At 34.0% G+C, this 19,835-nt stretch overlaps 1 protein-coding gene across 2 annotated transcripts; it reads right to left on the reverse strand.

The window, feature by feature from the left end:
• Positions 1-432: 432 nt before the first annotated feature.
• LOC110092227 (peroxisome biogenesis factor 10) lies at positions 433-19,572 on the reverse strand. 2 transcript variants are annotated; one of them, XM_028701372.1, is made up of 11 exons: positions 19,324-19,572; positions 19,153-19,232; positions 18,964-19,053; positions 17,480-17,574; positions 17,144-17,345; positions 16,737-16,806; positions 16,474-16,552; positions 4,744-4,877; positions 3,100-3,194; positions 1,340-1,431; positions 433-887 (listed from the first exon to the last, which is right to left on the reverse strand). In XM_028701372.1, exons 1-11 carry the CDS (start codon positions 19,502-19,504, stop codon positions 785-787), a joined length of 1,221 nt encoding a protein of 406 aa, XP_028557205.1. In that variant the 5' UTR covers positions 19,505-19,572; the 3' UTR covers positions 433-784. The 2 variants fall into 2 exon arrangements, with proteins under 2 accessions (XP_028557205.1, XP_020672389.1); XM_020816730.2 differs by having other exon boundaries at positions 19,201-19,232; positions 19,324-19,570.
• Between the last annotated feature and the right edge of the window lie 263 nt (positions 19,573-19,835).

Below are 19,835 nucleotides of genomic sequence, written 5' to 3' on the forward strand. Positions count from 1 at the left end.
ATGTTCGTGAACATGCTCGTTTGGTAGTTTGAAACAATCGCTATAAATGTTCACGAACATGTTTGTTAGTAGGTTCGAAAAAACTTGTTCGTGAACATGTTTGCTTAAAGCTCGATATACATGAAACAAATCGAATATAAACCAAACACAAACAAAAAATGAACATCTATCAACTTAAACGAGCAAAGCTTGAACACGAACATTAAAGCTCGAATCGAGCTTGAATAAACATGAACAAACTGGTAATAAATGACATAAACTTTAACAAGCAGATGCTTGGCTCAGATCGGCCTAGTCCTACAAATGAATTTCATGTAAACTCTCAGTTTTGATTCGTTCAATAAAAAAAGAACATAAATAAAACTAACTATAAGTTAAAATCCACAGAGAGAGAGAGAGAGCAGTGAACAAGAAAGTGCGTGGAAAATGATATTTACTTGATGAATATAAACATTATTTTTTTTTATCAATAAAACTGGCTTGGCCCAAACGGGGTCAGAAGAGCTTACACAAAAACCTCAGCTGAACTTGCTCAGATTCGCCTCCGAACACGTTCGGACAATAATTTCTTAGTAGTAGTATGATGGTGCAAAGAACACCGACCATATAAAATAATTTATTCTGATAATACAGACAGATTACGATACAGGAAATCTTGTACAAATTGGCAGTGAGAACAGATTTCACTGACGTGCATAGCAACATCCAATATGTTTTCGTAATGAAAATCAATCCAAATAATTACAAGATTTCTCAAAATGACAAAAAAGGTGACTGCAAAGTGTTAGAAATCAGAATGGTATATGCAAACCAAGCTGGAATGAGTGATGGGAGTGCGGCAGAGAGGACATTCAGGCTTCTCATTACACCATTCCATGATACAATTCCTGAAAGAATGACATTTTTTTATACGAGGAAATGGATTAATCATCTTATTTAAGCTTCGTTTGGGACAGTTTTCTTATACTTTTTGAAGCAGTTTTTTAATAAAAATTTTCTAACTCAAAAAATTTTGTATTAAAAAAATGCTTTAGCAGGGAATAAGAAAGCTGTTCCAAATGAAATCTTAAAGAACACAACAGGCGGATATATCTAGCAAACTTGACTCTAAGGTTTGGTTTGGGACTATTTATTATTACTTCTTGAAGCAACTTTTTAGTGCAAAAAATAAAATTTTATACTAAAAAGCTGCTTTAAGAAGCAATAAGAAAGTTGCCCCGAATGAACCTTCAGTATATTTAATTATTGATCTAAGCTCCTCATGCTTTGAAAGATGCCTAAAAAGAAAACTAAAAATGATAATAGACGTAATTCAAGCTGCTATGGGTGAGAGAGATACCAGCAAAAAACATGACCACAAGTAGTGGCCGTAGGATGTTGGCGAGTACTTAGGCAGAGAGTGCATTTGCTAATGCTCACCGGTACTTGAGACTGTACCAACAAATTGAAAACTTCATGAAAGCATACATCATAGGATGAATTCATAGATCCTTAATGCAATTGTTATGATGAGATACATGTAAATCATAAAAGGACCTTAGATATTCATACTTCATAGATCCTAAATCAATAAATAAGGCTTCGTTTGGAACGGTTTTCTTACTGTTTCTGAAAGCAACTTTCTATTATAAAAAATTTGTACTAGAAAACTGTTTTAAGAAGCAGTAAGAAAGTCGTCCCAAATGAAGCCTAAGTCAACAAGTTATTCTCTTTAAATGCAAATAATAACAATAGGAGAATTAAAATCCAAGCGACAATGTGAATGATCTGAGATTGAAACACATGAAATCATTGGGCAAATGTAATTTAATCGCTACAAATAGATACTTGGATATATCACATTTGAACAAAATCAGGACTAGCAAGCGCAGGCCAAAACAACAGAATTCCTGTGGCTACAAGGAAATGAATTTCCCCACAAATAAAAAAAAATCGCATTTTTACTGCACTTGAAGCAATACAACATCCAATTTACACATAAGATCGAAAATTAGAAAAGAAAACTTCAATCAGAGTTGTTCAATTACAAGCCTCAAACCATCTATTTATTGATTCCTCCTCACTAAGCTAGCTAATAGATATAATTGGCATAAAAGTAACTCAATTCAAGTTTCAATTAACAAAAATATAAAAATCAATTCACTTTTAGGTTTTGTTTAATAACAATAGGAGAATTAAAATCCAAGCGACAATGTGAATGATCTGAGATTGAAACACATGAAATCATTGGGCAAATGTAATTTAATCGCTACAAATAGGTTCTTGGATATATCACATTTGAACAAAATCAGGACTAGCAAGCGCAGGCCAAAACAACAGAATTCCTGTGGCTACAAGGAAATGAATTTCCCCACAAATAAAAAAAAATCGCATTTTTACTGCACTTGAAGCAATACAACATCCAATTAACACATAAGATCGAAAATTAGAAAAGAAAACTTCAATCAGAGTTGTTCAATTAGAAGCCTCAAACCATCTATTTATTGATTCCTCCTCATTAAGCTAAGCTAATAGATATAATTGGCATAAAAGTAACTCAATTCAAGTTTCAATTAACAAAATATAAAAATCAATTCATTTTTTTTGTTTTGGACAGCTTTTTTATTGCTTCTTAAGACATCTTTTAGTATAAAAATTTTAATTTTCGTTCTAAAAATTAGCTTTAAGAAGCAATAAAGATTCATCCCAAACGAAGCCTTAATCCCGAATCCAAAGAGACTTACTCTTCCGCTTCGTAGGTTTCAAAAATACCCTTCTTCAATTAAATCTTAAGAGCATATGTATAAGACCCCTCAAATGATCTGAACAAGTACAAGATACCCCTATAAGAAGAGAGGAAGAGTGGGGCTAGAAATTGTCATAGTTTACAACAAATGCAGCGTAAAGATGGATTTCGTAAAGCCAATCGCAAGTAATTAGGAAGTAGTTCAGCGTTTCATACATTCTTTAATTCAAAGTTGTCTATCTGTTCGAACCATCTATAGAACTAAAGATTTCAATTTGGGAGCGACAAGTAAACTACAAAGAAATGAAGATCTCATTTGGTGTTTGATGAATAATAATAAGGATCTTCGATGGGAAAAATATGACATGCATTACCTCTGTAGTCAAAGAATCAGAGCCCAGGCTACTTTTTTTAATAGCAGCATCAGTGATCAGGTTTCCATCTTCATTCAGAACAGGCAATCCTCGCCCTGTAGGTAACAAATTTGCAATAACCATCATTAAGAATTACTTCAGAACGTATTAAAGGTAATAAAAAAGTCTAGCAGCACTACAATCACTCCATGAACCAATAAGCTGTACTCCAAAAAGTTTAATGAGCCTTAGCTTGGTTAAAAGAATGTGTTTATATTGCGTCATATAGGTAGCCAAAGATATAATTCTAACTGTATGCAATCCTCATGAGAATCTGTCAACTTTCCATTCCCTGGAATGCAGGGTGTCAATTTCGGGTCACGAGTAGGGTTCGGGTTCGTGATCCGATACTATTTGGCTCAACCTGAACCCGACCCTTTTTTGCAAACGGGTCGGTTTTTACCCACTTCGAGTTCGGGTCAACCCAAATCAGGATTTTGTAGTAATTTTATTCCCTATTTTACATGTTTACCATTAGAAACTCTTTCAGAATTGTATAAATTTTGTACATGTTGGAACAAAAGATATAAAAAATAATTATCCAATTTTTGTAAGTATAGCTGAAACCTGAGAGAAAAAAACATTCTCAAATTTTACTCAATATCCATTCAATGTCTCAACTTACTTTCACCATATTACATGTGCCTAATTAGCTGCATCAAAACTCTACACTCTACAATTCTCTATTGTCCTCCACAAAAGTTTTCTGAAAAAAATTGCACAAGTTTTTCAGTCCACATAATTGGAAGAATGCAAATTTTTGAATTAAAATACTCATATCCAAGCGGCAGCATCATTAATAGCTAAAAATGGAGATTCCTGCAAGTACAAAGCCTCCATCATCCCATCTTCCATTCCAGCCTACTTAATATCCATCTTTAAAATTGACTGGAGCCACAAGCATCCTCCCAAGACCATTTACAATACTGCAAAGCCCCACTGGTTTCGACCACTCAACAGACTCTTAAATTTCTACACTAGTAGCCTTCCAGAGTTATTATTTAAATAGAATAGAAAGAGCACACCAGGACTAAGCTTCCTTCACTGCCAATTCCTTTCTCATCCTTTCCATCAATGCAGCACTATATATCTATCCCAACTAAGGCTTCGTTTGAGAGAGCTTTTTTAATGCTTCTTAAACAAATTTTGTAGTACAAAAATTAAAATCTTTGTACTAAAAAACTGCTTCAAGAAGCAGTAAGAAAGCCGTCCCAAACGAAACCTAAGTTTGCATCATTCTACAGTACAAGGTGTGCCGTCACACTCCGTCTCAAGGACTGTTAAATCATGCTTGTGGAGTGAAAGGAATGGCAATGCTGATAAGAATAGTCATTGTTATCTTTCAAATGTCCCAGGATTTTGATGATAACAGAATAGAACAAATACCAACCCAACCCAAGGAGAATATATTGGAATGCTATTCTGGAACTAAAAAGGGTCAAGTTGTTTCACAATTTCAGAGAAAATCAAGCCAAGCTAACCCAATTAGCACTCTTGAATATTTCCACAGCTAACGTGGAATATCTCCTTGCTTGGAATTTTAATTACCAAATCAAGAGACAAAAAGTGTACAGTTATCGTGATACTTTATAACAAATGCACGACCTGTAGAAGACTGATGACCTCCAAGAGAAGACGGGTGAACAGAACTAGCAATTGAAGAAAAATTGCTTCTTCGTAATCCTTCAGCAGCAAGAATACAAAGCTGGACCAAGAGGAAAATGCCTAGGATTTGATATCTGCAACGAATAGCCAATGAAATATGTATAAATACAAAATTATCAAATAATTTCAGTTAACTACAGTAAAGACGCGCATTACTACAAAAGTCATAATTACAACATAGCAGTTTTTATTAGCATTTGTTTTTTTTTTGCTTTTAAATGTCATGATTTTCTTCATGATATATCTCCTCTCAGTCAACGTGCTAATTATGAGTGCTGAAAACCAATCATGATAAATCAATGAAAATGCTCAAAGAAGGCACAAGAGCCTATTTATGGTCTCCTGATAAAAATCACAAATTTGGCTCATTGATTGAGTGTTAAAATGGATGATGGAAAGACTAAGAATGATGGATAAGAAAAGATTATAATAGAAGGGCAGAGGAATTAATAAGTATTGAAAAATAGAGAAAATGATCAAAATAATCCCTTGAGTCTTTATGAAAGAACAACATTATCTCCAACTATATCAAATGATCATTTTGGACCATCAAGTCGGTAAAAATGTCCAAAATAGTCCTATAGTGAGACTATTTTGGTTCTTCTTTAAGGAGTTTAGGGTGAGGTCCCTCAAGTTTTTAAAAGGAAATCAAAATAGTCCCATAGTGGGAACATTTTGGTCTTTCATAAAGAGTCAAGGAACAATTTTGATTCTTTTGTCATTGAAAATACTATATTAGAAAATAGAATTAGGTGGTTCGGGCGTGAATAACAAAGTGTAATCGAATAAACATAAAAGGAGCACATGAATTAGGAAGAAAATGAGTAGATTGAAGGTATCTTGAATTAAAAAAAAAAACATTTGGAACCATCATTATATAATAAGGCATCTGACTTTTAAAATCTCTTAATCTATGTTTCATTCACTTTTTATGAATATTAACATAGATGCCTTTTAAAATCTCTTAATCCATGTTTCATTCACTTTTTATGAATATTAACATTATAAATTTTCACTATGAAACTTGCGGAACTGTAAAACATTAGAGTTCTCTTTCTTGAAAAAGATTTTAGATTCTCTACTCTTTTTATATTAAATCACTAATATTCAGGGAGCCTAAATAATCTATAACATCAATGGAGCTACAAGATTCAATCATTTTTATTGATGATTGCACTCAAATGACATGGGTAAGCATGATCAAACAAAAATATAATGTCAGCCTTATCCTTCCAACTTTATTTTTATGATAAAAAATCAATTTGAAGCTCGCATTAAGAAAATTAAGCCTGATGATACTCATCACAATCTTAATTAGATATTACCTCCTTTCCTTGATAAGGAAAGTATTATTCACCAATCCTTCTATCAACGGAATTGAGAGGCATAAGAAAAAACTATCATCTTCTGAAAGTCATCAGGCCTCTTCTTTTTCAAAACCAAGTTTCCAAAGAATATGAGGGAGAAGCTAACCTAATCTCCACATATCTAATTAATAGAATATCCTCAATAGTGATTGATTTCAAAAGTCCCCCGAACTATCCTCCTAATTTCTCTCATAAATAATATTTCCTTAAAACTTCCTCCAAAGATTTTTGGCTATTTTTTTAAAACTTTCTCTAAGTCCCAAGTCCTAGATGAGAAAAATGGAGGGTTGTGTTAGGTAGTCGACAACCAACGTAAAAATTGTCGAATAATCATGACATAAATTATTTAATGCATTATGTTAATGCTAGAGCATTCATTGAAAGCGATGCACTGTATGGCTTGAATACAACGAGAAGTGTGCAAGGGTTGCTATATTGGCGCCCGAATGTAGTGTTAAATAGGCAAGGGTTCCAACATTATAGATAAATGTGGGCAAAGAAGCTAATCCATGAATTTACAATTATGATAGCAACTTAAAATATAAAATTCTCTTACAGAAAAATTAATGAAATTAATAGATATTATGATTCATATGAAGATAAATATCCTACGCATTCAAAAACTAAATGTATTGAAAAGAAGGCTAAGATAATTATGGACATGCATATTTGATTGGGAGAGAATTAGAAAGTTTCCTAATCAAGAGGAAACTTTTAGGAAGATTATTAATCAAATGGAATTCTTTAAGAAAATTTTAATTATAATTGGGAGAGAATTATTTAGAGCAAGAGATTAAATTTGAATTCAAATATGAGAGCGAATTATTTAGGAAAAGGGGGCTGATTTGAGAGGGAATTATGGGAGCCTATTAAAGACTAACAATAAGGTGATTTTACATAATGTTTTGGGAGTATGCTGAATTTAGTTTAATATTAGGCCATTTGGGCTTTAGCGAGCGGTTAGGGATTTGGGAGGGTCGGATTTTCCTTTCATAGATCTAATTGTATATTGCATTTCTCTTTATGGTTCATTCAATGAAAATTATTTTGGCATATTCTTCTCAATTTTTTGAGTTTAATCCGCTAATTTTTAGGAAAAGTCCATCCACTTCCTATCAAATTGGTATCAGTGCCTAGATTTGTATACCTATGTCATGAAGAAGGGTAGAAGTGTTGGACAGGGAGATCGGACAATTAAAATCTAATTTTGTAGAAAAGATTTCAGATTTCGAAAAATAATTTTTAGCCATCTATGAGAAGATTGATGAGAAATTTTCCATCATGGAAGAGACGATGAAGAAGCTGCTCGAGGGTCAAACCAAACCGATAATATCGGAGGCGAAAGCACCGCTGACCGAACAAGGAAATGGGAGAAACTATAATATAAGAGAAGAAGAGGAGATGCCACTTTGGAACGAGTTCTAAGGAGGGAAAAGAGTAAATACAACAACAACATCAAGCCTTTGTCCCACTATGTGGGGTCGGCTACATGAATCATTTTTCACTATCGTGTCTTGTTAAAAATCAAATTCTCATTTAAATCTAATAAAAAAAGATCATTTCTAATATTTTATAACTAAGTCTTTTTAGATCTATCTCTACCTTTCTTAACATAAATCAAATCTAACACCTCAACTTTCCTAACCGGGTTATCGGAAGGCATCCATTTAATGTGACCAAACCATCTAAGGTGACTCTCTCTAATCTTATCTTCTACTGGAGCTACTGAACTTTATCACGTATATGCTCATTTCATATCCTATCTAAAAGGGTAAAGCTACTCATCCACCTAAGCATCCTCTTCTCTGCAACACTTAACTTAATATTATGCTTCTCTTTTAATGGCCAACATTCGACACCATAAAGCATTGTAGGTCTCACCACCATCTAATAGAATTTCCCTTAAGTTTGAGGGTGGCTTTTCTATCGCACAACAAGCCCGATGCATTCCTCCACTTCAACCATCCAACTTGAATTCTACTGATAATATCCCCATCTATTTCACCATCACTCTGAACAATAGATCCAAGATATCTAAAACGTGTACTCTTATTAATGACTTGATCGCCCAAAGTCACAATCACCTCACCAGGTTTATTGCTACTAAAATTACACTCCATATATTCAGTTTTAGATCTACTCAAGCAAAAACCTTTAGACCTAAGGTTGACCTCCACAATTCAAGTTTACCTTCAACTCACTCTCTAGTCATATCAACAAGAAGAATATCATCAGCAAAAAGCATACACCAAGGTATATTCTCTTGCAAATGTCTAGTGAGAACATCCACGACTAAAGCAAAAAAGATATGGACTTAAGGCTGATGCTTGATGTAATCCAACCGAAATAGGAAAATAGTTGGTCAAACCACCTTGTGTTTGAACACAAGTACTAGCTCCTGCATAAATATCTTTAATGATTTGAATATAAGTGTTATTAATTTTTTTTCTTTTCAAGAACTCTCCATAGCAGCTCTCTTGAAACTTTATCATATGTTTTCTCTAAATAAATAAATATCATATATAGATCCTCCTTATTCTCTCTATATTTCTCCATCAAACCTCTCAATAAATGTATGGCTTCCATAGTAGACCTACCCAGCATGAATCCAAATTGATTTTGAGAAACACCGATAAAAATAAAAATCTTTATTTTCATTTAGGGTGCTAAAGTCACTAAAGTCAATCGTATTTTCACATTTTTTTCATTAAAAAGTTTAGCAAAAATTTTCATCCACCTTTGTTGAATATCATCCTTTAAGAAAAATACTTTTAATCTTCATCCTTAATATACTTCACTTGTACTAAATCCTTACTACTTTTATCTCTTTGTTTGATTTTCTTATGCATAAATCATTAAAAGTTAAACGCTTTGCATTGCAAATAAATTTCTTAAATTCCTTACAAGCCTCTTTATAACTTTCCCAATTATTAGAATTTTTACATCTAAACTAATTTTTATAACAAATCTTCTTATTTTTTATCTTTTATTGCACATTTGGATTCCGCCACAAACTATTTTTACTATTAGGAGCTTTTACCTTCGAAACTCCAAGCATATCTTTTGCATCTTAATATCACTAACCACTTTATCCCACATGAAAAGGGTAAATGAGCGGGATTTTTGGTGGAGCTACAGAATTTGGAAGGAAAAAAATGGAGAAAAGATAGAAGCACCAAACATGGTTCATCCACTTTTACAACAGTATCAAGAAGTGTTCCAACTAGTTCAAATGTTGCCTCCTCCGTGGGAACATGAGTATGCTATCATTTAGAATGAAGTAGTCTCATATATCAGTGTTCGTCCACACCATTCTTCCCAACCTAGAAGGGTGAGATCGAGAGATTGATCAGGGGGATGCTGGAGTCAGGGATCATTTCACCTCGTGATAGTCCATTTTTCAATCCAATGCTTTAACAACAGTTTCTTTCGTTACATCTTGAGGAGAAGGTGGCACTTTGGGAGGAGAGTATTAATGGACGGGCCGATTCGATTGAAGTGAATTAGACAATTTTTGAATAAAGAGGAAAGTTTTTAGGAAGATTCTTAATCAAAGGAAAATTGTTTAGGAAATTTTTAATTATAATAAAGAGGGAATTATATAGGGTAAGAGATCTAATTTAAATTCAAATATGAAAGAGAACTATTTAGGAAAAGAGGATTGATTTTACTGGAATTAATTTTGTTTAGGTTGAGTGGGCTCTAGTCAATGGCTAGGGATTTGGGAGAGCCGAATATTCCTCTCCGCTTGAAGATCCAACTGTATCTTGTATTTTCTTTCTTAGTTCTTGCAATAAAAAAAGTCCTTGTGTGGTCTTCTTCCTAAATTTCAAATGTCGTTATCTACTTTTGCTGAAATTGCATCTATTTCCTATCAGAAGATTGATAGTTTAAAATTTAAACTATGATAATCTGATAGGAGTCATACTAGAAATGGTGTAAGTGTGATTATAGATAAGAGTTTGATAGATAATGTTATAAGGATTAATAGAATTTGAGGTAAAATTATATATTTAAAAATTATTGTTGATGCTAAGATTATTAATATTATAAGTGTTAATGCTCCTCAAGTAGGTTTGGATGTGTTCAAACTTAAAATTTTAAAATGATATAGAAGAATTAATACAAAAGATACCTTTCGAAGAAAGAATTTTTTTTTGGACGATATTTAAATAGACATGTTAGTAGAGTATAGATGATTTTAAAAGCATTTATGGTGGCTATGGATTTGGAGCGACTAATGATCGTGGTAAGACCATATTAAATTTTGTTATAGCTTATGATTTTGTAATTGTTAATACCTTATTAAAAAAAAGACATGAATATCCTCTCACTTATAAGAATTAATATAATAAAAGTCAAATTAATTATTTTCTTATAAAATTTACAATCTAAATGATCAATTTTTTTATAATTGAAAATAAGGCATGTAGGGTCTTAAACAATCACAACAGCATGGTTTGGCAATTTACATAAGCCATGTATGGAATAACATATAAACCAAGCCAAAGTTACTATACACTCTTCATAAAACACTCCTTTGATATAAAATTTTCAATTATAATTGTGTACAATGATGATATAATTGTTAAAAGTAATGACAATGAAGAAAGTGAATTAATCATAAAAAACAAGTTTAAGAATTTGAAATTAAAAGATTGGGCAAACTTAAATTCTTCATAAGTATATAAGTTGCTCAGTTATAACAAAAATGCTTATCTATCAACAAAAATATGTTATGAATCTACTAAGGGAAATAAAAATAATTGATTGCAAATCATATAAAACTACAATTGAACGAGGCCAAAAAATGGACACAAATAAGTAAATAACATTAGACAATATCAAATATTAATTGGAAAACTAATATATCTCATACCTGTCCTGACATTGTTTTTACAATAAGTCTCATAAATCAATTTATATTCAAACCAAAGTAATCCAACCTTCAAACTGCTTACAGAGTTCTCAGATATAAAATCAAACGCTACAAAAAAGATTCTTTATAAAAAATATGAATCTTTACAAGCTACTTACAAAGTTCTCAAGATTCTTTTCAAGGAAAAAGGATTCTCTACAAAAAAATATGAATCCTAACAAATTAAAGGTTATACAGATGTTGCTTATATAGGATTTCTAGCGGATAGAAGTTCAACTTCAAGATTCGATATATATCTAGGAGGAACTCCTATAAAATGAAGAAATAAAAAAACAATCTACTCCAGTTCAAGCATTGAATTTAAATTCAGAACAATTGCTCAAGGTATCTGTGAACTCCTATGAATTAAAATTATATTAGAAGATTTAAAAATCAAAGGGAAATAACTTAAGAGAATATATCATGACAATAAATCTGTCATTAGTATTGCTCATAATCTAGTATAATATGATCGAATCATTTTCACGGATGTGGACAAATATTTTTTAAAAGAGAAACTAAAAATAAGGTTAATTTATTTGTACTCTGTATGTTCCAACATAAAGCCTAATACCCCTCTCATGGATGCATATACAAGAAAGGAAAGAAAGAAGCCACATATTGCTCCCTTGGCATGAAATTTCTGCAAAGCATGGGTGGGTAGTAGCTAAAAGTACATTTTCATTTTCATTTTTTGTACCTAGCATTTTTTCTAAAGTTTGTATTATTTTCATTTATTATCTAGTAGCTTTTTCTATTAATATGCATAGGAGGAATAATCAAACCAAGCTTTCTAGCCAATTCTTCTCTATTAAAAAAATGTACATGAATGCTTTTTTGGAGATGAAAGCACTATTTCTCAAAAAAAAAAAAAAAAACCTTAAACGAATTTCAAAAATTGAGGTCCAATAGTCACTTAAATTGCATGTTCACATACAGGTGTTGCATTTAACTTAACAAACTAGTTGCTATAGTATAAAGGGGCATCATGCACTGCATAATTCATTGGGAGGTACCACTTTGATACGTCTTGGTACCAAAAACAGCAAAATACTCCAAAGGATTCCACACAAAAACAGATTTTTTATTGATAAAGAGAACAAATACAACCCAAGCAAGATACAATGATCCTCTTTCGAGAGGAGGATCGTCTCTCCCAAACCCTAGACACCGCTAGGATCCCTCATATAAAGAACTACAACAAACACCCACAAAACTCATCAATAACATGCTTTAAACCCTAGACAATTCTCCCTTAAATAGCCCTAATCACCATAACACAAATAGAAGCTTCCTAAACAATTAAACATGATTTAGGAAACCTTCCTAAACAATTAAACATAATTTAGGATACCTTCCTAAACAATTAAATACTTCATAAATAGTATAAATATAATTAAAAAACATTCCTAAACAATTAAACATAATTTATGACACCATCCTAAACAATTAAATACTTCATAAATAGTATAAACATAATTCATGAAACATTCCTAAACAACTCCCCTTGATTAGGAACCTTTTAAATATTTCCCCCTAGGCCCCAAAAGCCCGCCACTGGCGTTTCAATACTCTCCTTCCAAAAAATCACCTTGTCCTCAAGGTGCAAGGAAAGGAACTGTCTCCTAATCATTTGTTTTAACAACAAAACATACTTCCTGTCGAGAACCACTAAGCACATGATCCAGTTTTATATCATTCATTATATGCTCGTGCTTCACTCTAGAGATATATCATCTTTCAACAATTTAACATCATTGCCAATGCCTTCACTTTTTATCCACTTGCTCTAGTCATCCCAGTCATCAACTATTTTTTCCTAGTCAAAGCTAGAAAGGTTAAAAAGAAATAGCGCAAAAAATCAAGTGACAACAAGGAACCACATGGATGTAGTGAGAAGCATAAAGGTTGTTGAATTAGTAGTTGCAAATCCATAAATCTGATAAACAATTAGCGGCAACATAAGTTTCAGACCCTTTGTAAAATGACTTCTAGAGTACATCTTATAGTTCTCTGCAAACTTTACATGTCGCCCAATGAATCCTCGTCTAGTAACTCTATGTTTTGCTTCGCCATATAGGATTGTCCATCCAAAGTAGTAGAATTTTGTTCAACACTAAGTACAATTGGAGTTGCATGATGATTATGTCACCCATAGCAGTTCTGAATCCCCTTTTCAGCCCATTCTCCATAACCATGGGTAAGGTCATCAATAGATCAAGCTGGACGGTAGATTGAGAAGCCATAGCAGCCTTCAGAGGATTATTTCCTCTCATTAGTGCCTGCTTCATAATGGCAACCTCAAGCCCACTTAATGACAGGTAAGGCTTGCCATAGAGGAAAAGGTGGACTATGATAACAACTATCATTGAGCTGACATAGAACCCCAAAGTTGTGAAGTAGTACGAAAGCATGCAGAAGAAATCAAATTGGTGGCCCAAGTGATAGATATATTTGCCAAGTATTTGTTCTCCATTGCTACATGCAACCTCTTCAAACAGGGAGATTTTGTTGAGTCCAACATTACGACCCTTCCCAACCTGAATATACTCATTATGGGTGATATTTCATTGCCTTAATGTCAAATTGAATCCTACAAAGATATCCTCACTTAGGTTGATTGCATGAGAAGCCTTGCTTATGTCACCTTTAATGATGTGAAAATTCCTGTCAGATACATCTGGATGCCCGTATTAGAAGCAGACCTTCAGTAGAATAGCTAGAACCCTTTGTCCAATTATCACAAAACTTGTTTCTTGGTTTGACATGAACCATCCCAAAGATGAAATATTTACTGTAAAAATGTGCTCGCGTATGCCAAGAATGGTTGGTGGGCGTAGTCCATGGTCTTCATTGAATTCCTCCAAAAGATCTTCATTTTCAAAGCCACTTCCAAATAATTATCCCGCTTCATATCAATTGTATGAAGAGCCTCCCCGCTGGTAAAGACAACTACATGGTTTTGATTTTCTAGCTCACCTTCACCAATCTTTGCTGCTCCAAGTAATTTGATGCGGTAGATTTCCTGATTAGACCATCAACTTGGCTTTGCAAGTTTATTCATTTGCCCTCTTTATTCACATTTTTCTCTTTTCATATCAGTTTATCTTTGAAAGAAGCTTGTGTAACACTTATTGAACTCTCACTCTTCCTCTCCTCAATTATTTGCATCTTTAACTTTCTTCCCCTAGGATCGCACCGCCCCAACAGCTTCTTCCTCCTCCAATGTAGCGGTTCTCGTGATCCCTCAATGTTTCCCCTGTGTACTGAGGGTGGAACTCCCACTTTTCTTCCATCCACCTCACCTGACATGGCCCAAGGCTCAACCCATCTCCCTCCTTCTCTGATCGTCAACTCCCCATTGCCCAAAAAGCCTCCCATAGTGGTCAACCACTCCACCACCTCCACAATAAAACTCCCTTCATGCTGTCCCTCTATCCGAAAACCCTATTTCCCCCCTTCTCTGAGCTCTAGAAGGTGGCTCTTGATGAAAGGAGTTCTTTCGTCGAACTCTTTTTGTCCAATCTTTTTCCCTTTAGATTCGCCCAAAAGAATCCCGATCAAATCTTGATTAGGGTTACCAATTGGAACAATCGAAGAGGTTTTGCATCGCATCTCCAAAAGTTTTTTCATCATCTCCTCCAGAATTTCCTTTCCCTTTGGTTCAGTCGTAGGAATCGTTAGTGAAGTTTTCAATTGCATCTTGAGTATTTTCTTCATCATATATTCCAAATTTCCAAACCTTCCTTCCATCGCTGAAATACATTCCTTCATCGATCCCACGCTCGTAGTTTCCCTACTTCCCCTTCAAACTTTGCTTCCAACGCCTCAACTCTTCTTGGTACTTGGATCAATGATTTAGCAGTAAAAATCAACCACTTTGTTGTGAATCTGGCCTCCAAACAATAAAATTCAGCAAACAGAGAGAATAAACTCAAAAAAAAATCAGTGAGGAAAGCTGATATTTCGGTCTAGGACATCGCTCTGATAGCAATTCGATATGTGTTGATATCAAAAACAACAAAATATTCCAAACGATTCCACATAGACAAATTTTTTATTGATAAAGAGAACAAATACAAACCAAGCAAGATATAATGGTCCGCTTTTGAGAGAAGGACCGTCTCTCCCAAACTCTAGATGCCGCTAGGATCCCTCACACAAAGAACTACAACAAATACCCACAAAACTCATCAATAGCATGCTCTAAACCCTAGATAACTCCCATTAAATAGCCCTAGCCATCATAACACAAATAGAACCTTCCTAAACAATTAAGCATGATTTAAGAAACTTTTCTAAATAATTAAATATAATTTAGGATACATTCCTAAACAATTAAATACTTCATAAATAGTATAAACATAATTTAGAAAACATTCCTAACAATTAAACATAATTTAGGACACCTTCCTAAACAATTCAATACTTCATAAATAGTATAAAGAAAATTTAGGAAGCATTCCTAAACAACTCCCCTTGATTAAGAACCTTCAAATATTTCCTCATGGGCCCCATAAGGTGCCCCCCCATGCCATTTTTTAAAACAAATCACAGTTCCTCATAACAATAAAAAGTACGACAAGTTCTAAAAGAAATTCAAGGGTGTAGGTGTGGTACAAGATTTACTTACACTACATATTAACACAAAGGCGATGTTTTCAACTTAACAAAATGTTTAGAATAAAAGGTTAAGGTGCAGTGCATTAAGCATGAGCCGGAGCCTCTTATACCCGATTTTTTAAAAACCGAATCGATCAGGCCGTTCGATCCGGTTCATCCTAAAAATCATTTATGCATCAAACCGAGCTAAACCAACTAGAACCGCCAGTTCAATGGGCAAACCAGTGAACTAGTCCCAATTACATTAAATCAACAAGTTCAATTTCTGAATTATTTAAATAAAAAAAATTCTTAGAATCCTTACGATCCACTTTATATAATTCCCAATTATCAGAATTTTTAAAATTAAACTAATTTTTATAACAAATCTTCTTATTTTTAATCTTTTCTTGCACAATTGGATTCCATCACCAACTATTTTTACTATTAAGAGCTTTTCCATTTAAAGATTGAATATATTTAAATTTAAAATTACATAAGATATTATTAATGTATGAATTCAATTTATTTTTTAATCAAAATTTTATATTATTACATAATTATTCTATCATTTATATTTTATTTAAATAACTTTCATATTTATTACGTCATCGAGTTCAACCCCAGTCGATCCATTGAACCGTTAACCTCTCCTTTTTCTTGTTCTATTTCCAGTCCAATTTTCATAACCTTGCATATACCAACTGCTTTAAATTGAATCGCAAATCATACCAATAAATAGTTAAACTCTGAAAGCAAACAAGCAGTGAACAGAGTAATTACCGCAGTCTTTGATTCGATGGCTTCCCAATAAATACATATCGAATGCCTGCTGCACGCTTTGATATATGATAATACAAACCTGTAAGAAAGCTTTTATATCAACTACAATAAAGTCATGCTTTGGAGTCTACTTAACACAAATAAGTCTAGCACAATATGACAGGAAAATTAGAATGAAACCAAAGAGCAAACATGGAGAACAGAACGAAAATCTCTTCCTAAGTAGGAACTTCTGCATAAATCTTGTAACTTATTTGCAGCACCTTCAAAATAGAAAAACATGAGGTTTGCTCGCAGAGCCAACTGAGCAGCTTCTCGAGCAAATGGAAGCACCTGGATAACCAGCCAATTTTTTAATTGAATGGAAAAGGAGGGGAAAACTAACCATTGGAAGTGTTAACTTCCAGTGGAATAAAATGCATTTCACATAAGAATCCCGAAGCTTGTTCCCATGAGGTGCCTGCACACAACCCAGTGTACTCTTGGAGTCAGCACCATCTCTTAACAAATTGTCTGGATCCATGAGAACATTGGGTCATTTATCGGTGCCTCACATGGGCACAAGTCTCATTTCTTTATAAAATTCAAGAAAGAATGATATGAAAATTTCCACCAGAAGAAATAAAACTTAGAGTCTTAGATGCAAGTTCTCAGCTGGTAATTCAAGTACCATAGGCCATTTCTGAACTGCCCAAAACCATAAACCAACAAACTTTTCTTTCATCTTTGAAATGGCAGATGTAGGCAGTCCTCTTGATGATGAGCTTCCACTACTAGAAGGTTGTGCTTGATTCCTTCTCAAATAATTGCTTTCATGAAGTTCCCCAAACTGAAAATCATCCATGGTCATACCATGAGCGGTCATTCTAGAGCTGCAAGACATATTTATGAAGGTCAAATACCATTAAATTTTGAAATTTCTAGGAAAATAATAACTTAAATTAAACATAGCGTATAAGGGGATTGAGGTAAAAATTATGTGAAGTCAAATAGAGAAATCACAGACCTAAGTCTTTCTGCGAGATAAGGAACAACCGTTTGGTAGAAGATGAAAACTATACGTCTTGCAGGTGTTGGTGGGAGCCCATATGAGTCTGCAACCTAAACAAACCAAATACATATATCTAACACAAAAAAGCTAAGTATCACAAATTCATACAGACTATTCATTTTTAAAGCAGGTCGAAATGATAAACTACAACAGAAGACAGTGACAATAAATACCAAAAAAGATTTTGAGATTATAAGGAGAAACAGGAACATGCAAGTTTCCAAATTTGCCCCAAGTAACAATGCACTTGCATCCCTAGAACATGACCTTCATGATTTTTTTTTCTATTTAATAATGGCCTTATGGCATCAGGTTGCAGAAAGAATGAACAGCGATCGCTTTAAAAAATTATTTCTATGAAGAATTTTTTGCTGTACAATCAAGTGCACTGTCCATCCAAGAGATACTGCTGCAAATGAGCCCAAGTAATAAGCCAAAATCTGACCAAATGGAAGAAGTAATTATTAAAGCATCCTTCTTATAAGGGTCGATTCAAGCTATCTCCATAGGTCGATTGCAATGATATACGAAAGCAGATTGTACACTTTTCTTAGGGGGTGTTTGGTATCAGATTTGTCCGTCATTTTTAGTAGGATTTAGCGTAAATCCAGCCAAACGCAATCCGCGCCGCTGTAAATCCGGCAAATCCGTAAATCCAAGATTTAAGGCATAAATCCGGTAAATCCGTCTAAATCTTAATCCCATTCATATTCGGATTTAACGCCACTTACAATTGCGGAACTTCTTCCCGCGGCGCCCGTGTCTAGATATGTTGCCTGAGCTATTTTAAATCCTATAATCTGTTGCCAAACAACTTCTCTGGATTTAACAGGATTTAAAATTTGTCATACCAAACGCTTTTCAGGATTTATAAGCCTAGGATTAACTAAATCCGGATTTACAGGATTTAGTAAATCCTACAAAAATTGAATCCAATCCTATACCAAACACCCCCTTGGTTGTATATAAGGTATTTAGAAGAAAACTATCAGCTTCATCTCCAAATTATTTTATTTCATCAACATAGATGGATCATGGATCTTAAAGAAATTTATAAACTTAAATTATCACATAGTATCAGTAAAAGTTTACTTGAAGAGCGCAAAATAAAATATCTAGTAGAAGTTGGATGAAAAACAAAGGACTTATAAGAACAAAAATGAATAATATATTCAGCTATTAAAATGTGTGTATGTAGAATAAGACATTGTATAGCTAGGTTTGACCAGTTGTAAACTAAATGAAGATGACCTTGATTAAAATACATAAAATAAAATTACCACCCGTATAACATACATTAAAACCTTTTCTCTTCTCCTCTCTCATAGATTGGTGATTTATACAGAGATCTCATGAAACACTGTGAAACAGCATTTTTCAAGCGACAAAGTTGTTAAGAAAATAGCAGATATCAACAGGATATTACAAAAACAAGAAACCTGAGAAAGATCACAATATTCTTCTCCTAATGTCTGCTGCCCTGCACCTGTTGTCAGTAGATAATACAATGTCTGACCTAAAAGCTTTATCTGCAAGAACAAAACAGTCCTTTCCTAGTTTAGGAAATGCCAGTGAATCTGAGAAGGAAGAATCAAAACTTAGAGACTGGTTAACTAGTGCGATATAAATTTATGCTTATTAGCGAACACATTAATTGACATAAGACGAGAACTAACCTCGCTTTGGAAAGTTACAACTACCCTCGTTCCTAAACAACAAATAGAACAGCCACATCAATAGAAAAATAGGAACGAACAAGGGAGAAGGAAGAACAAACAAAGGTGGTTTGGAAACTCAACCAAAGAGGTGACGGAAAGCATCACGGCATGCATCGTGGACAAAGGCGGCATATTGGTCGTCCTTCTCCGCTGCTCTCATGATCTCAGGCTGGGCCGCCGGCGGGAATCTCCGCTCCGACGAGCCCGGCGTGCTTGAGCTCGTTCCAGTCTCTCCGCCGGCGGCATCGCGCCGACCTTCCATTAGTCTTTTTTTGGGACAAACCGAGTAGAATCGCCTATCCGCTTGCCTATCCGGAGAGTAATAGGGTGTCAATTTTTGAGAAAATTATTACTTCCCCTGTCCGGATGTTTTGGCAATTCAAACGTGCCAGAATTCAATGCATTTGGGTGATGTGGCTAGTTTGAATTTGATGTCCAGACCTCCGGTGACCGGAAGTAATAATTCTCTCAATTTAGATCACTTGTGGGTTATGGTTGAATCGAAACTCATCTGATACTATTTGGGTCAATTTGAATCCAATCTATTTTTTAAAATGGGTCAGTTTTTGAGATCCAAACCCAATATGTTTCAA

This window comes from Dendrobium catenatum, unplaced genomic scaffold (genome assembly GCF_001605985.2).
Source record: "Dendrobium catenatum unplaced genomic scaffold, ASM160598v2 fragScaff_scaffold_1684, whole genome shotgun sequence".
Taxonomy (NCBI): Eukaryota; Viridiplantae; Streptophyta; class Magnoliopsida; order Asparagales; family Orchidaceae; genus Dendrobium; species Dendrobium catenatum.

Coding starts and splice junctions, on each gene's coding strand:
- LOC110092227 (XM_028701372.1), bottom strand. CDS start 19,504: ATGGAAGGTCGGCGCGATGCCGCCGGCGGAGAGACTGGAACGAGCTCA. Junction 17,346..17,479: donor TATCTCGCAGAAAGACTTAG/GTCTGTGATTTC, acceptor TATGTCTTGCAG/CTCTAGAATGACCGCTCATG. Junction 16,807..17,143: donor CAGTTCAGAAATGGCCTATG/GTACTTGAATTA, acceptor CTGGTTATCCAG/GTGCTTCCATTTGCTCGAGA.